The sequence below is a fragment of the Xiphophorus couchianus genome, chromosome 22, assembly GCF_001444195.1.
Source record: "Xiphophorus couchianus chromosome 22, X_couchianus-1.0, whole genome shotgun sequence".
Classification (NCBI taxonomy): domain Eukaryota; kingdom Metazoa; phylum Chordata; class Actinopteri; order Cyprinodontiformes; family Poeciliidae; genus Xiphophorus; species Xiphophorus couchianus.
In genome coordinates, this window is record NC_040249.1 from 2,519,203 (window position 1) to 2,536,284 (window position 17,082).

Consider the following 17,082-nt stretch of genomic DNA (forward strand, 5'->3'; position numbering starts at 1 on the left):
TGTGTGTGTGCTGGTGTGAACAGGAGGGGTGCTGGTATTTGGATCTTTGGCGGGCCTCTGACTGCTTGGACTTCAGAAATAAAATGCAGAAAAGGTTCGGGGAAGGGTTTGACCTCTTTCAAATCACCTTTCATTTCTCCCCTGCTTCTTTCATGTCTGATTTTGATCTGATTTGATCCTGTGCGGCTGCGTTTAAAAAAAAAAAAAAAAAAAAAAGCCGCCTTTTAAGCATCACCACTGCGGGCCTCGACACACAACCCGCAGCATTTATCTGTCTAGTCAAAGTCCTCGTGCGTGCTCTGCTTTAACGCGTAAAGATGTAATTTCCACCCCTTCACTTGACTCCATTTTGTTTATTCTGCATTTAAGAGATCCGCGGTTTTTTTTTTCCTTCTTCCTGTTTTGACCTTCAACAACAAATGGACGGAAATTTCAAACGTATTCATCTTAAAAGGTTTTGCTTTTTAAAAACATCAACGTGCTCGAGCGGCTGCAGCTTCTGCCTCTTTTTTTTTTTTTTTAACCCGCTTTCCTCCGCAGTGAGTTGGAGGTCTTTCCCTATTAAACTTTACGTCAAACATCCTCAAATGTAATTCTAAATGGGGATTAAACCTCATTAATATTCATGAGATTTGTCTCTCTGTGTGTGTGTAGAGGAGGGAGAAAAAGAGAGGGAAAAAGAGGGAGGGGGTATCAATAAAAATCAAAATGGATAAATTTAACTTCTCTCCGCCTGGTTTTATCGCTCCACTTTTTCTTTTCTTTTTTTTTTTTTTTTTTTTTTAAAGATGGGAAACAGTTTTGAAAAGGAGATAAAATATAAATAAAAACTGAACCGGATTTGAGCGTCAAAATGGAAAAATTTTCCCCCCGTTATTTCTAGACGTTTGGTATAAAACCCCCAGATTTGTAGATGATGTGACGCTTAAAAAAACCCACAACAACAATGGCATTTTCTGTCAATAAAATAAAATCCCACATGTTTAGTTTTATTTCAAGTGCTCTGTCACCTCCTTGCCTGCGTCTTCCTCTAGATTCAGTTGGTTCCAGTTTGCGCACTCACTCTGGCGCACAGCGGAGCGGCAGGCCCGCTGCTGCTGCTACTACTGCGGGCCTCTGAATCGTTTCCATCTTCCATAAAAAGCCTCCGAGCTGCTTCCTCCTGCTCTCCGGGATCGGTCGGTGGAGGAGGTGCAGCGGGAGGTGGAGGGTGCGTGGTGGGAGAAAAGGAGGCGGTGTCCTCCCCTCGCCGCCCCCCTTCTCCCCAATGTCTGCCTCCGCGCGCTCATTGGCGGCCCGCGCCGTCCGTCACGGCCGCAGCCGCTCTGTGATTGGCTGCGGGAGGCGGATCCCGCAGGTGATCCTCCGCTCATAGAGGCGCGGGGCGGAGAGAAGGTGATCAATCTCCATCCGTCTCCATTAGAAATCACCTTTAACAGCCTGACAGACGACGACCAGCCCCCCTGAAAAAAGCAAATGAGTTTGATTTGTGCGGCCGTAAAAACGCCCGGAACCGCGGCGAGGACGCGCTGAGCCCGTCTGCGCCTCCTTAAAAAAAATAAATATATATATATATATATATATATACATATATATCCCGTGATGCCGCTGGCTTTGCGCACTGTTGTTTGGTTTTGAGCAAGTCTTCGGCAGGTTTCCTCCTACTGGATAATTTTACTCGCCTCTTGCGGTCCGAGGGCTCGGGAGGAAAGAAGGAAGGAAGGAAGGAGTAAAACAAGGTAAAGTTTGTTTTTTTTTTATTTCTCCCTCACTTTTAATACTTCAACTTTCTTTTTTTTTTTTTTTTCTTTTTAGTTTTGGTGACAGAATCTAATTGAATTTGCGTAAGAATTTTCCGCAGACATATCAATTAATGCCGCAAAGTGAAGGACTTTCAGCTGCAGCCGAATCAACTTTCCTCCAGGAGCGAAGATAATTTTCACATTTCAATTCCAATTCTTCCCTTTGAGTTTTTTTTTTTTTTCCTCCTTTTTGAGCGCAATTGGCCATTAAAGCGTGTGAAGCACTCTGTAGATAATTGGGAGAGGCGTGTTTTGGTTTTTGTTAATTTATTTCGCTGATAAGAGCCCTTGTGAAGCTCGTTCTCTCTCCCCGGAGGTCTAATCTAAATTCTAATGGAGTTCATTTGCACCGAGATGTCCTCCTCTCTTCTCCTCTCTTCTCCTCTCCTCCTCGGCCCGCCACGACTGCAATACACGTCGGTCTTGGCTGGGCTTCGGTTCGGTTCGGTTCGGCCAGTCAGGCCCCTGGTTGTTAGAAATAATTTAATCCACGCGTCACCCCGCAGCGCTGCGTTTGGGTTGAGATTTTGGGGGGAATTCTGGATTCTGCGAGTCCAGACGAGTTGCTTAAAATCTTTATTCCATCTAGAACTGATTCAGAGTGGAGTGAATTTAAACACCTTCACGTTAAGCACGTCTACAAAATTACAAATTTCTGTGGAGTAAATGTGTCTTAATTAAAAAAAAAAAAATTAAAAAAAAATCTGGTTTGCATTAATTTATTCTATTTATTTACTGCACGTTTTAGACGGAGTGCCTCCCTGTGTGTGTTTCAATGCAAATGGCTGCAGGGGATCCTGGTTGTGGCTTTAAAAAAAAAAAAAGAAGAAAAAAAAAAAACAACGACCAGAAAAATAACAAAATTTCAAAAAAAAAATTCAAAATAAGGACCAATTTCCAGAAAGGCTCCTGATTGCATCATTGATATAATATCAAACTCATCCGTGACCTACTTATATTTTATATTACGTGCAAAGTGTTTTGTCAGAGCAGAGCTACTCAACACACACCATGACACACACACACACACACACACACACTGAAGTTTGACTCGGCTGAGCTGCAGGTTTTTTGTTGTTTTTTTTTTTGTGTGTGTGAAAGTTTGTTTTATAGAGCATTGCATGCATTTTTAAAGAGTATTTTTTTAAGTTGTAAATTATATCATTTGAAATGGTTGCTGGGAAAATGCTGTGGATAATTACAGCCATATAAATGGAGATAAATGCTGCTGCAATCTAACCAAATTAACACGGAAATCAGAACTTTACATCTAAACCTGCAGGGATCCTCCAGCTCCTCTCATCCTCTTTCACTATTTAAAACAGGGATATTATTATAAATCCTGTTTTTAAAATTGTTTTTAAGAAGTGAGTTGTAGAGGCTGACAAACACACGTCAACTTTTTTGTTGTTTGTTTATTTCTTTCTTCATGAAAGCCCTAATAAACGACTAATACTTGTGTTTGTAGAGCGCGATGATTAAACAGTGCAATGTATATTACTGCTATGGAGACATAAAACTATTTATTTTGATGTTTGTATTTAATTGTCTTTCAGCTTAAGTTGCCCAAAAAAAAAAAAAAAAAAGGCCAAAATAAAAATGTAATTTTTTGTAAGACCAATTAACGCCATAATATTTATGCTTGAATGTCAGGCAAATTTCAGACAGAAAGGCCTCGCTTATTATTATTATTATTATTATTATTATTATTATTGTTATTATTATTATCATCATCATTATTATTCTCTGTGCAGTAACTTGAATCGGTCCCCTGCTCCGTCAAGCTGCAGCATCGGGGGAAGCTGAACCACTGGCCTGAGCTGGGTGGAGCAGTGACCGCCTGTAGCATGATGTCCTACCTCAAACAGCCCCCCTATGGGGTCAACGGCCTGGGGCTGAGCGGCGCTGCCATGGACCTGCTGCACCCCTCGGTGGGGTACCCAGGTAGGAGCCCCGGCACTTTGGTTAACGCCGTTAAAGCTGCTTGAGAACCGGAGACATTAATTAAGCTAGCTGCTTAGTGTAGCTGCTCGCGCTAATTTTTATTATTATTATTTTTTTTTACCAGTGGACTATTTATTTGGGAAAATGTAGGTAATGTGTGGAAAAAATACACTCTAAATTTGTTTCAAGGCCTTCAGACAGTGAGTTCAAATGAAACTATTTGGCTGCAGTTTAACCAGCTCGGCTTTTATTTTAACTTCACAACACGTCTGTGACTGACTGTCCAGCGTTTGGTTCACCGTGTTTCGTCCTCCTGCGCCTGTTTCCCCCCCGCAGCGACTCCCAGGAAGCAGCGGAGGGAGCGGACCACCTTCACCCGCTCGCAGCTGGACGTCCTGGAGGCTCTGTTCGCCAAAACCCGGTACCCGGACATCTTCATGCGGGAGGAGGTGGCGCTGAAGATCAACCTGCCGGAGTCCCGAGTTCAGGTGAATTAAAATAAGACATCCCGAAATCAGGGGGAGGGGGATGAATAATTAAAAAAATATGAAGCAAGTTGTAATTTTAGGTTATATTCACTTTATAACAAACATCTTTTATTATTGCACCCTGACAAATTCACCATTTTAATATTATTAATAAATTGTAAAGAGCATGAATGAGATTATTTTTTACTGTTAGTGATGTCATTTAATCCAGATCATTCATCAGGTAATCGTTACCGGTAGCCAGCCAGCTAGTTTATATCCCAGATTATCTTTAATACTTTCCTCATTTTCATGCACAAACATATCACAGAATCCCTTCTCTACACATTCTTAAGATAATTAATAATTAATTACTAAAATCCGAGAAACCTGAATGAGGAAACTTTTTTTTTTCTTTTTCTTTTTTCCCCAGTATTTTAGATTAATTTTGTGATTGGACAGTTTGAGTCAAGTAATGAGCCAGTAAAGCAATAAGAGCTTAACTTATGACTAAATTAATTAATGGCAGTAAAAGATTGGCTCATTAGTCAATGGGAACGTTACTGTAACCACTTTACATTAGAGGCTATAGAACTGGATTATTATGCTGGGGGTTTGGTCTACCTGATTTACCTGCACTGCTTTAGTTTAGCTAACAGAAAAACTTCATAATATTCTGCATATTTGCTCATGAATGCTCATACTTTAACAGTGTATTGTGTATATACAGTATATATATATATATAAGCAGGTTGATGTTTGCTGTAATTTGATCTGAAATGCAGGAAGAACAAGACCGTTCCCTGGAAATACTGCACACACATTTAACCGCTGCAGCACAATGCCAGACAAACACTACTCTTAAAAGACATAATGGGGGGAGCCGAGGCCGCCGTCTCACAGTTTGAGTTATTTTCAGAATGTGTGTGTGAAACAAAATGCTCTACAAGATCCTACCCTCTCAGTGCTCTAGAGTTACCCCACTGTGTGGTGAAACTCAATAGCCTGTTATCTTAGAGCCGTCTACAAGGTATGAAATTAGACCCCTGGCTGATCCAAGCCAAGGGGCCGAGGTGGAAATGAACCTTGATGGATAATAACCCTCAATTTTCCTCCATAATGTGCTCCCAGCATGGCCTAGGAGTTTTTCCCTTTATTTGTTTCATGGTGGTTGGTAACTCCTGCTTGGTGTGTGTGTGTGTTTTTGTGTGTGTTGTTTTGCGTACAGGTGTGGTTCAAGAACAGGAGGGCCAAGTGTCGCCAGCAGCAGCAGAGCGGCAGCAGCGCCAAAGCCAGGCCGCCCAAGAAGAAGTCCTCTCCGGCCCGTGAGAGCACCGGCTCGGAGAGCAGTGGTCAGTTCACTCCTCCCGCCGTGTCCAGCGCCGGCTCTTCCTCCTCCTCCACCTCGTCCACCAACCACACGGGGCCCGCCGCGCTCAGCAGCACCTCTACCTCCATCAGCACCGTCTCCTCCATCTGGAGCCCCGCCATCTCTCCGGGAAACGCCCCCGCGCCTGCCGTCGCCCCGCTTCCCGAGCCGGGACCCCCGTCCAACGCCTCCTGCATGCAGCGGTCCGTGTCGGGCTCGGCCGCCGCCGCCACCTCCTACCCCATGTCCTACAACCAGACGCCGGGCTACGGCCAGGGCTACCCGGGCCCCTCCAGCTCCTACTTCAGCAGCGTAGACTGTGGCTCCTACCTGGCGCCCATGCACTCCCACCACCACCCCCACCAGCTGAGCCCCATGACGGCCTCCTCCATGTCCGGCCACCCGCACCACCACATCAGCCAGTCGTCGGGGCACCACCACCACCACCACCACCAGGCCTACGGCGGCTCCGGCCTGACCTTCAACTCCTCCGACTGCCTGGATTACAAAGAGCAGACGGCGGCCTCGTCGTGGAAACTCAACTTTAATACCACGGACTGCTTGGACTACAAAGACCAGGCCTCCTGGAGGTTCCAGGTCTTGTGATTCAGCTTTTTAACTTTTTTTTTTGTTGTTTTTCTTCTTGGCTTCTTTTCCTGCTGCCCCCTCTTCTATTAGTTTGTTGCTTGTTATTAAAAACAAAGAGTTTATGAACCATAACGACTTGCTCAGCAGTCGAACTGCTCTTCTCCCCACTTGTCCTCCGTATTATAGAGAAAAAAAGAAGAAAAAAATTACAAAAAAAATCCTGTTGCGCATCAGGAGCGACTTTGAGGCGATTTCTAAAAATGTGGAGGAGCTTAAACTGTTCTACAAAACACGACTCGGACAAACTCCTACAACCACCAGCCCTCTGGACGGGAGGAATATTTTCCCCTCCGTTGCACTGACGGGGAAACAAACTGCCCTCCTGCCCCTTTTACCTCCAACCCCTGTCAGATTCTGTGCAGTTTTTATTTCTCAAAATTTGTTATTTTAGGACAACAGAGATTTTTAGTCAGCTGCATCACGGAGCTGAAATATGTAAATACTATTTGGGTCAGTTACAGTGACCATGTTTAGTTTTTTTTTTTTGTTTTTCTTTCTTTCTTTCTTTTTCCGTTTCTGAATTTAAAATTGTTTATAACAACTTTGGGAGGAAAAAAAAAAAAAAACCACGCTATGTAAATCTTTCTAAATATTCCAAAGATGACAAATTGGCCATGAAGTTGCGTTTTTTCACATGGGGGTTTTATTCAGAAAAAAATACTTAAAACTTTTGGATGTCTTGGATTTAACAAAAGGGGGGAAAAAGGCATCAGACCAAACGTTATTCCAGCCTCTCCATCTTCCAACCAGATCTCCTCTCTTGAGCATTGTGGTGACACTGGACATGTTTGAACCGCAGCACTTGGCTTAATTGTGGGGTCAAAGTATTTTTATTTTTTTTTTGTGTTTTATTTTTATTATTATTATTATTATTATTATTGGAGGGGGGAAATGTGGATTTAATGCTCCAATAAGAGAGTGAGATGTTGAATGTATCTCAAAGGCAACCACACTTGCATACATGTTCATCCAATAAAGATCCCTTAAGTCCAAATTAATTTTCCATAAGTGGATTCTGTCTCAGTTTGACTCCCGGCGGGGAGCTTTTTTTTTTTTTTTTTTTTTATAATTTATTTATTTATTTTTTTTAGATGCTTGTACATCCGAAAATTACAAAAATCCACACTGCTGTTTTCTCTCATTTGAACTAGTCACACTTTTATTTAAAGGCCTGTTTATTTTGTTTCTCTCTAATTGCAGCGGGGTAAATGCAAATTAGTGCGTAATTAAAACAAGCCTTGAACGCATGTAGGGCCCGCATTTCCATTTTAGAGAGCGGATGTTTAATCCTCTCTGCCCGCCTTAAATTGAAACACCAACGTCTCTCCTTGCTTTGGGGAGGCTAATTGTATTTATTTATTTTTATTTTGACTCTGCCGTTTAAAAGAAGAAGAAGGAAATAAAAAGGAGGAAGCCGGAAGACATTTGATCGAGGCGTAATTGAATGCAGCGCAGTAATTGCGTGATAATTACTCCTGGTTTCTCCAAAATAACCCGCAGGAATCTCGGGGCCTCTGATGCGGTAATTGCGGAGGTGGGGCCAGGTTAAGGGGGGTCGCATGTAAGAAGTGTGTTTGATGCGTTTATTCTCACAGGCAACAGAAAGACGGCGAGAGGTAACCAAAATAATAATAATAATAATGATAATGATGGCGGCAGGAGGCCGCAGAGAGCGGAAGAACCTGTTAACAAAGCAACTTTTTTTGTCTCCTCAAACTTCTTCTCTTGCTTTTTTTATTTTATTTTAGTCAAATATGTTTATAAAGCATGTTTGACAAAATATGCTTTATAAAGTTAAAATTAACTGAAGATCCATCCATCCATTTTCTTCCGCTTATCCGGGCTCGGGTCGCGGGGGTAGCAGCTTCAGAAGGTGAAGATATTAATTTTTAAGGTTATGTTTTTGTAACGATTATAACAAAAGAAAAAATGGTGAAATTATCTTAACTTCTAGCTAAATGACGCCTTTTCAAAACGCTTCAAACTAAAACTGAACGGTGACGAGTAAGAGTTTGCGTCATTTTTAAAGGCCAAGGAGCTGAAAAAAAAAACAAACAAAAAAAACCAGCAACCTTTAAATCTGATCAGATCAGCGGCCGGATCGATCCGGGCCTCTCCGCCTGCAGGGAGCGCGTCCAGCTGCTGCTCTCGCCTCTGTTTATGTAGATCAGATTCGCGGCAGCTGAATAAATATCGGCCGAACGGGGGAACATCAAAAACGTGTTTGCGTCAAGACGCGCAAACAAGCGCCGCGCAATGTCCACCAACAGCGGCGGATTTGTTCGGATTTGCATCAAACAAACATTTGCGGATCAATCTTGCGCGACTCGTTTGAGGAGCTGCGAGGAGCCGCAGGTTTTTCATGAGGCAGCTGCGACCAAAAAAAAAACAACCCAACAAAACAAAACATTTGTCTGCATGTGCAAGAAAAAGAAAAAGGGGATCAGGGTCAGAAAGAGAAAAGGACGGATTAACAGCTTGGTTGAGAGAAAAAATAACCACTACGGGTGAAATATTTAACAACACTTTTTTTCTATTATTTTGGGTGTTTTACGCGCAGGATCCTTCCTTACATCCGCACATTTAAACCTGGTGCAGCAACTTTGGGGTTAAAGAAAAGACAATTATGGAGATCTGTAATAATTACAAATAAACTCCTGAGCAACTTTCCGTTTAATAAAATAGCATCAAAAGTTAGGATTTAGTCAAAAACTAAACTCTTGTGTCGACACTGACATAAACAGAAATTTGTTTTAAAAACAGCTTTAGTTTCATAATTTTGATAATTTTGCTTTGCAACTGTTAGAGGCAGAAAGTCATCCCAAACTCTTAATCAAAATTTTAAAAGTTACTTTTTATGTCTTGCTTTTTGGGAAAGTTGTGAAAAAATGTTAAAGTGATTAAAACAAAACAAGGGGGGGAGGAGAGTGCAAATGTTTTCTTTTGTTGTTGTTGCCATCAGATATTTTCCTTTCACTGCCTGATTCATCAGGTTTCACCACAAGATGCTGAAAGCAGAAGTGGAAACGTCAGCCCCTCGTCTGAACTCTGAAACGCAACAAGAGTGAGAACAAAAACCGTCTTCACAAAAGCCGCTCGGCTGACGCCGCCGTCCGCTCACAGCGTTTCTCACTTGGCTGCAGCTCTGCTCCTGGCAGCAGCATCCATGTTGTTTTAGGGCTTTGAGAGGGTTTAAGGTGAGGCTGCGTTGTCAACTCAGCGCGGCTCACGACCAGAGCTTTTGCCAGACTTATGTTAGTACAGATTCTTCTTGCAGAGAGCTGGAACGTTAGCTGGTCCTGCTGTATGTGAATAGGAGGTTTTAACCGCAGCCGACTTCAAACTCCGTTCAGTGACCTCATCGATTGCTGCTGGCCTGTTGTTAACCATTTAACCCTTTGGCCTCTCCTCCTCTGGTGAAGTTGTGGACTGGAACCTGCTGACATTTTGTTCACACTTTGACCAAAAGATGAACTGGAACCAGGCTGCACTATACATTTGCATCAGTGCTTGTATTTCTACAGAGAGGGAGAGAACGAAGACAAAGCCAGATCAACCCATCGGTATTTTGAGTTTTGCGAGATCTCGAAGGTCTTGATAGTGGTCGGTGTGCTGGGACCATTTTCTTCCATTTCCACGCTCATCTTTCATTGACTACAGCAGTGAGAAGCAATGCAGAGGATTATATTAACCTGAGAGGTTAATCTGAGGTCAACTGTACAGCGACATGGGTGTAGACCGGGCTGCCGTCTCTGGTTTCTCTGCTTGGTCCGACAAGGTTACCTACCTCTTTCCTCGATGGAAGCACGTTTCTTTGGTTCTCTTTTGTGGTTTCTTTGCTGTACGTTTCAGGAATCACAAAACCTCTGGAATCCAAGCTAAACCAAGATGAGAAAAAAAACAGAGCAAAGTCTAACAGCTGAAGTTTCCAAAAACCTCCAGGAGCATTCATAACGTTCTTCTCATATGATTGAGAAGATGAAGAATTGGAGTGTTTTTGTCAGTAGGGAGGACTTAAAGGACTCTGGTTACCTGATCGTTAAGTGTGCTGGGAGATCTGGTCCACTTGCACCAGATAGACCGGTTGGACAAAACTGTACCTGATAAATGGTTTCCAAATGGTGTGACAACTTCTGCAGCTTGATTACCATCGGGAATTCTGCATCGTCGAATTGTTGCAGGGATTTGACAAGAAGTCTGATTAAAAACATTGTGGCCTAAAAGCGTTTGATTGACGATGGTGACCAAAATAAAACATGTTAACATGGGCATTTGAACACAAACTACAAAAGAAAAACGCCAATCATGTTGTCTTGGTCAATGTCACAAGTGTGAAAAGAAAAACAGCACAGCTCTAGCAATTTGCTGAGACATACTTTATCTGCCCTAAAACTTGATGTTGAGCAATTCCAACAGCTTTAGAGCAAAACTGCATCGGTTCTGAAGTTGGTAGTCACAGACAAAGTGCTCTGCATATTACAGAGGCTACTATCCTTGCTATGCTGCTTTGGGTGAACAAGAATGAACTTCAAATTGTCACAGATTAGCCTGATTTAAACTAGCCCGGTAAAAACTAGCCCCTTGTTTGACGTTTTGATTCCTACAGAGGGTCTGGATCCTCGGCTATTGAGAAACAATTGCTTCCTGGAGGCGTGGACTCTACTGAAGTTTAAAATTTTATCTAATTGTTAATGTTCACCCGCGGTTTACATAATGCGCCAGTTCGACGTTCGGAAATTGCCTGTGCTGTAAGCAACCATCATCCAATGTGAAAAGAGATGTACAGAGCAAAACAAAATGGCTGTTAATTAAATATTCACAACTTCTTCTTCTGTTCACTGACTGACCTGGAGAAAATTCTACCAGAGCAATCCAGCTCAATGGGAGAAAGCTTAGATGGAGTGCTGACGGGAGATGAGAATCAAACAAGACAGCGTAGGAAAGGCAACAATCAGGCCAGATTTGAACCATAAACTAACTTTACAAAAAGACCCGACATATTTTCCTGCAGTTGCAGAGTAGCAGTGAAGCTAGCTATTTCTCCCCAGTGCATATTTTGTAAGATAAAAAGCAAAGATTGAGTTCTTTAGCATTTTCAGTCATTGTATGCTAATGTTTTAGCCACCTGTGAATAAGAGGACTCCAGTATAGTCTTTAAAAATGTAATTAAAACAGTGATAAACACATTATTGTTGACGTTCCTTGTTCAAAGTATTCACACTCACGCTAAACTGTTAGCATGCTAACCACAGATGGAACCAGGTGATGAAAACGTCCCAGAAGTTCAAACTCGGGGCAGTAAAACAGAAGTAAACAGCTGTTCTAAGGTCAACGGAGCAATCAAACCATTTCCTTCCTGCTTTGCTTCACCTGATGGGAAAATCAGACTAAACTGGTCTGGTAGCAGCGCAGTAGCTCTCTGCGGTTTCTAAACAGACCACTCCCTTCAGATGAAACCTCAGATGACGGCTGCTTGTCCCGACGACTTCCTCGCTTCCCAGTCTCCTTCCTTGTAAAATCAGTCGCATCTTGGAGAGCAGGGATGGATTAGGAAGGTATTTGAGGGGAATTATCTCATCTGAAAGGGATGCGGCAGACCCTCGTCCCAACTTGTCTTCGCCCTCTTCCAGATCTGGGAGAGCTTAATGGGGGCTTGTTGGCCCGCGGGCCTCGACGTTTCACACAGAGCCTGTGTGAAAACCGATTGCCACTTTTCCTCTTCCAGCTCTTTTCCTCTTCTGTGTCAAACACATGTTTACAAAGGAAGACATCTAAAAGCTTCATTCATGGCCGGATCCTCAGAAATTATACGAATCTAAAGTTATCCAACAATAACTCTAGATAAATAAGGGAGTAAATTATTAGCTATAAATGAAGAAATCTGATTTTATTAGCTATAAAATGATTTGGAGGAATAAATATTCATTACGTCCAATTATTTGTGTACTTTCAGATTGACAAGGAGACATTTATTTCAATTTAAGCTATTTAATTGCTACTAATGGCAAAATAAAACCAACTTATTTGAACTCAAATTCAATAATCTGTCTATTTGACGTCTAGAATGGCCCTGACACGCGTTCCTATGATATTTCGGTAAATTTGAGTCGTGCCCATCAGAAATAAACCCATAAGTGGAGCCCTGTCCGCCCTCAGGGGGAGAGAGGGTTGGTCCAATCAGGGGGGGCATCATTAGATGCTAAGGCTTCTGCAGAAACTCTGCACAGCTGTTGCACTGAGGAGGCAAAAAAAAAGGAGAAAAAAAGGCAGATAACCTGAGTGCTGGAGGCTTGATTCGTTTCCAAAATGTTAACAAGGCCGTTTCGCAGCTCCAGCCCCCCGCGCAGTATGTTAATACCACTAATAAGCCTATCTCTGCAAGTCATCACGGATGGCAAAGATCTGAGGCAATAAAGCTGCTGGCCGCGTTTTAAATGAAGCATTTGTGATTTCACAAAGCCGACATAAATGCTCAAAGGGGTGACTGAGGAGACCGCGTGGTACCCTTACTTTGTTTTTTATTATTACTATTATTCGTCTGCGTTACATTATTATTTAATTTGTGTGATGAGATTTCACCGTTTGTGCGTCAAAACATGTGACGGCGCGGGGCATTCAGGGGGGGGGGGGGGGGGGGGGGGTCGCCTTTTTAAAGGCAATTTTGCAGCTTTTCTCGAAGCCGTCACGTCGAACAATCAGCGGATGACGCAGTTTTGGTTTGTAAATTATGAACGCGTCAAGAGATGCCGCGCGCGCGCTGACAGATGCCACTTATCGGCAGCTGCCTCTGCAGTGAGACTGTATCATCAGAGGGCAAACATAACAACACCCCGATGTTTACCTAAGAGAAGTATTAGTATCAGTCACAAATGTAATTCCTTTCAGCTTGTTGGATTGACTACCCGCAAAACAGACAATGATTTTTTTTTTTTTTAAAAAAGCCAACACAAGAAGAAAAAGAAGAAAAAAGCAGCAGAAAAGCATCCTCGTTGATCTTCTGTCCATTTCCAGCATCACTTCTTGTATGTTTTTTTTTTTTTTGTGTGGAAATCCTCTTAGAATGCAAAGTAAATAGATTACGATACAGTGAGGGATTAGAGCTCGCGCGGCGCTGTCAGATTAGTCGGCGAGAGCAGCGCGTCGACAGCTCTGACACGGCTGTGGCTGCTGTTCAGGAAAGGGGCTCCGGCTCCGCAAGACGGATGCTTTAAAGGCGCTGCCTGGCTCCCGTTCATGAATAAAACTGCGGCCCGTAATCTCGGCCAAAACACACACACGCATTTACAGAGTACACTCACAGACACACTGGAAGGGGATGCTTGCAACATAAACTACCAACACAAAACGTCTTTATTTTATTCAGGTTGCTGAGTGGCAGGTTTTGATGTACTTGTAACAGAAAAACTGTCCATGTTTTGTTAGACGCTCTACAAAAATGTATTTGATCAACTGAATATTTTTTAATTGCGCACATTTCGTTTTGCATGAATAACATTTCAGATAAGCATCCGTCTTTGCAAATAAAAACATGCATCTATTGGGATACATAAGGAGAATATAATAGTATGTTGTCGCCTTTTGGGAATAAAATCCTTTTTTTTTTTTTCAAACCATTCCTAAATGAACTACATGGAGCATCCCGGGGTCTTCGTCATCCTGGAAGAAAAAGAACAGAAACACCATTTATTGTCATGGGTCAGTTTACTTTCATAAGCTCTTATAAGTGCAGCATGAACATGCAAATCTAGTAATTTATTTTGTTAGGCTAATAAATTAAGTGCATATAGTCTAAAATAATCTCAACTGTGTTTTTTTTGTTCTTAGAAAATGAATAAATGATTCAAAGTTGGACACTAAACCTGAACTGCTGGCTGCATATAATGAATGGCATCATGAAGTGCCTAATATGAGGAAACAATGCAGAAAGATGCATTAGATAAAAATGAAATGAAAAAAGATCATGCTTTTCATTCAGAAGAGTAGAGGTTTAATACAGAAATGCCTCATCATTGTCTGTGTAGAAACATGCACCCTGTGGATCCTGTGTAAAGGATCCTGTATACCTGGAAAAAGCATTAACATGCTTTCATTTCTTCATATTTTGTGACATGGAAGGGAAAAGACAGTGTAAAAAATTTTGCAAATAAAAATCTGGAAGGGTGGCTGCATTTCTGGTCGGCCCACTTGAGCCAATCATCTCCTGGCCTAATGGTCTATCGGTGCCTCTACCATCTTTTCTAGTAACTAAATTCAGAGGACCACCAGTCTGACCACAGATTCTTGATCTGGCGTGGATGGTGTGTTCAGGGTGATGTGCAGCATCAGTTTTCTGCCACATGTAGTATTTAGCATTAGAAAGTTTGAGTTCTGCTTCGTCTGAGCGGTGCATGATGACATGTGATTCATGTCCCACTTGAGGCTAGTTGCAAACTTTAAAAAAAATGCTTCTTACGTATTTTCTTCAACACGCCATTTTTCTGCAAAGGCCAGATTTGTGAAGAGCACGGCTATTAATCACCATGTCAACAACAGATTCTTCCACCTGAGCTGTGGATCTCCTCCAGAGTTGCCACAGGCTGCTTTTCTAAATAATGCTCTCCTTAGCTGAGCAGTAAGTTTAGGTGGAGGGAGACGTATTGGTAAGTTTGTGCCATACTTCTCTACAATTTTCTCCCAAAGTTTTCCACTTTGTTCTTTGGTGTATGATATAAAGTCTCCATAAATAAACTCATGTTATGTGACTAAATATAAGGGTTACGACAGCGATGGCTACTAAAGTTTGGGACTCGTACTCAAGTCACACTTAAGTTGCATAAACAGTGACTTCAGTCTTGACCTGGACTTGCGACTTAAAGGGGCAGTACTGATTAAAACTGACTTGTTTGAGCTTTACATCATGTTATGTTATTCCCTCATCAAAAACACACTGGAGTGCTGCTTTGATTCTTCCATACATGTCTGAGAAATCCATTAAATCTCCCATAGAAACCATTCAGCTCTGCAAAATGCCTCAGTGCACCCAGCACCACCCCGAGACTCCTCCACTCAGCTCCTTCAGACTAGCCAGAAGCAATGAGCAAACCCCTGATGGAACTACACATCTGCTGAGATCATTAAATTAACTACTTCTCAGTGAAACGCTGGTAAAAATGTTGTTAAAAAATTGTCATATTTGATATGTACTGCATTTTGTAACAACTGAAGTGAACATAGTTACTTGATTGAGTTATAAAATTACACTGTGTGCCTGGAAAAACATAATTTTTCCCCTTTAAAAATTGTGAACAATCTTGTTTTTGTGTGTTTTGCTTACTATCTCTTCTCTGTCTCAGACATAAACGCGTGAGCATGTGGCGTGTAAACCATCACAATAACAGCAGCGCTGTTTGCGTCCCGTCCATTAAAAGTCTAAAAGTTGTTACTGTCAGGGTTTTTATGTCAGGATCATTTTTGTTAAATTTAAATTCTGTTTTTAAAGGCAGAGTTTTGATTTTTATTTTACAGTCCTCATTTTTCTTTTAGAGTAAAAGACAGAAGATGATAGTGAATGTTGAATCAACTATGTCCGTTTTGGTAAAAAAAAAAAAAAAAAACTTGTTTGGAGAAAAATCCAGATACAAGAAAACATTTGTGTGTGATTTACTTTAACTGTATTTGTTATTTAGCAGTTAACGCTAATGATCATTCCTTATTTAGCACAATGTACTGTAGCGTTTTATGCAAACCATACAGCAGAAGTGTCATGACAGATAAAATGATTTGAATTTTGACTGCGTGTTACTCAAATACAGATGACTTGAGACTTGACTTGAACTCGCAAACAACGACTTGTGAACATCTCTGGGTTATGACACTTCTGTCAGTCTACTTACGTTCCCTCCTTCTCTGTTGCCGCCACTGCTTCCTGCATAAACAGAAGCAAAAACAACAGAATATGGTTGCTGCTGTTGAAGTGACACTTCAACAGTAAACAGTTCACACGTTTGCTCAACATGTCGTCTTTCTGGCTTTTAACGAATGTAAATAAAAAAAACACGTTGTCACTTATGGTGATCTCCCTCTCTTTGAGCTCAGCGCTAATCAGGTTGTGATTGACATTAAAACCCCAGCATGCCTTAAACAGAAGACGTTGATGCTAATGTTTCCTTTCAATAGCCTACAGTCTGGATTATGGAGTGACAGAGCGATTCGGTGCTGAGACAATTGCAAATGAAATGGAATTATTAAAATGTAAAGAGCAGTGAGAAGAGGACGAGAAGTAATGTTTTTTTAAAGGACGTTTTCTAAGAAACCGGTTAGTGAGCTCAGATGTTGGAAAGCACTGAGAGCAGTACAAGCAGAAATGTCGCTTGAGAAGTGTTTGTGTGTGAGCACTGAGAGCATCCGCATTTCTCTGTAGATCACAACCAGCGGTCATAATTAAACATCGCTTAGGTTGAGAGAAAAATATTTGCCACCTTTCAGACTTTCTTGCACTTGCATGTTTTCGATCATCAAACAGATTGAAAATATAATACGATGACAGCCAGAGGAAATGTGGGGAGCAGCTTTTAAGTTTCAAAGCATCATCTGGAGTGCCGATGGCCTGATTTTCCCACAGTTCATCATTCAACAATAAGAAAAAAAATAAAAGGCATCTGGTGGAGAAATTGAGGGCAAAATTCACAGCTGACCAAAAAGATCCAAAAGACTGTATCACATTTACCAAAAAACAACATTTTAATGATTTGCTGCACTTTGGGGAAAATATTCTGTAGACTGACAAGATGAAATTGGGACTTTTTGAAAACAAAATGAAGGATTTGGATGGTCCTAGTCAAAATCTAGACTTTAATCTGATTGAGATGGTCTG

The 17,082-nt window shown here is 41.7% G+C and overlaps 2 protein-coding genes across 6 annotated transcripts in view; one reads left to right on the forward strand and one right to left on the reverse strand.

The window, feature by feature from the left end:
* Positions 1 to 1,359: 1,359 nt before the first annotated feature.
* Positions 1,360 to 7,238, forward strand: otx1 (orthodenticle homeobox 1). 2 transcript variants are annotated; one of them, XM_028005996.1, is made up of 4 exons: positions 1,360 to 1,739; positions 3,587 to 3,746; positions 4,083 to 4,234; positions 5,442 to 7,238. In XM_028005996.1, exons 2-4 carry the CDS (start codon positions 3,650 to 3,652, stop codon positions 6,186 to 6,188), a joined length of 996 nt encoding a protein of 331 aa, XP_027861797.1. In that variant the 5' UTR covers positions 1,360 to 1,739; positions 3,587 to 3,649; the 3' UTR covers positions 6,189 to 7,238. The 2 variants fall into 2 exon arrangements, with proteins under 2 accessions (XP_027861797.1, XP_027861796.1); XM_028005995.1 differs by having other exon boundaries at positions 1,362 to 1,739; positions 3,557 to 3,746.
* Positions 7,239 to 13,558: 6,320 nt separating this feature from the next.
* wdpcp (WD repeat containing planar cell polarity effector) overlaps positions 13,559 to 17,082 on the reverse strand; it is a 94,062-nt gene continuing 90,538 nt past the window's right edge. For all 4 annotated transcript variants that reach the window (XM_028007731.1, XM_028007730.1, XM_028007729.1 and 1 more), the window contains 2 exons: positions 16,103 to 16,134; positions 13,559 to 13,886 (listed from right to left, as the gene is read on the reverse strand). In XM_028007731.1, the coding sequence (XP_027863532.1) occupies positions 13,836 to 13,886; positions 16,103 to 16,134 (83 nt within the window). In that variant the 3' untranslated portion in view covers positions 13,559 to 13,835. The remainder of the gene's footprint in view (positions 13,887 to 16,102; positions 16,135 to 17,082) is intronic.

What these genes read in the sequence shown, in the direction of transcription:
- otx1 (XM_028005996.1), top strand. Translation starts at nt 3,650, where the DNA reads ATGATGTCCTACCTCAAACAGCCCCCCTATGGGGTCAACGGCCTGGGG. An exon ending in CCCCTCGGTGGGGTACCCAG is followed by an intron (nt 3,747 to 4,082) that starts GTAGGAGCCCCG and finishes TCCCCCCCGCAG; the next exon opens with CGACTCCCAGGAAGCAGCGG. An exon ending in TGCCGGAGTCCCGAGTTCAG is followed by an intron (nt 4,235 to 5,441) that starts GTGAATTAAAAT and finishes TTTTGCGTACAG; the next exon opens with GTGTGGTTCAAGAACAGGAG.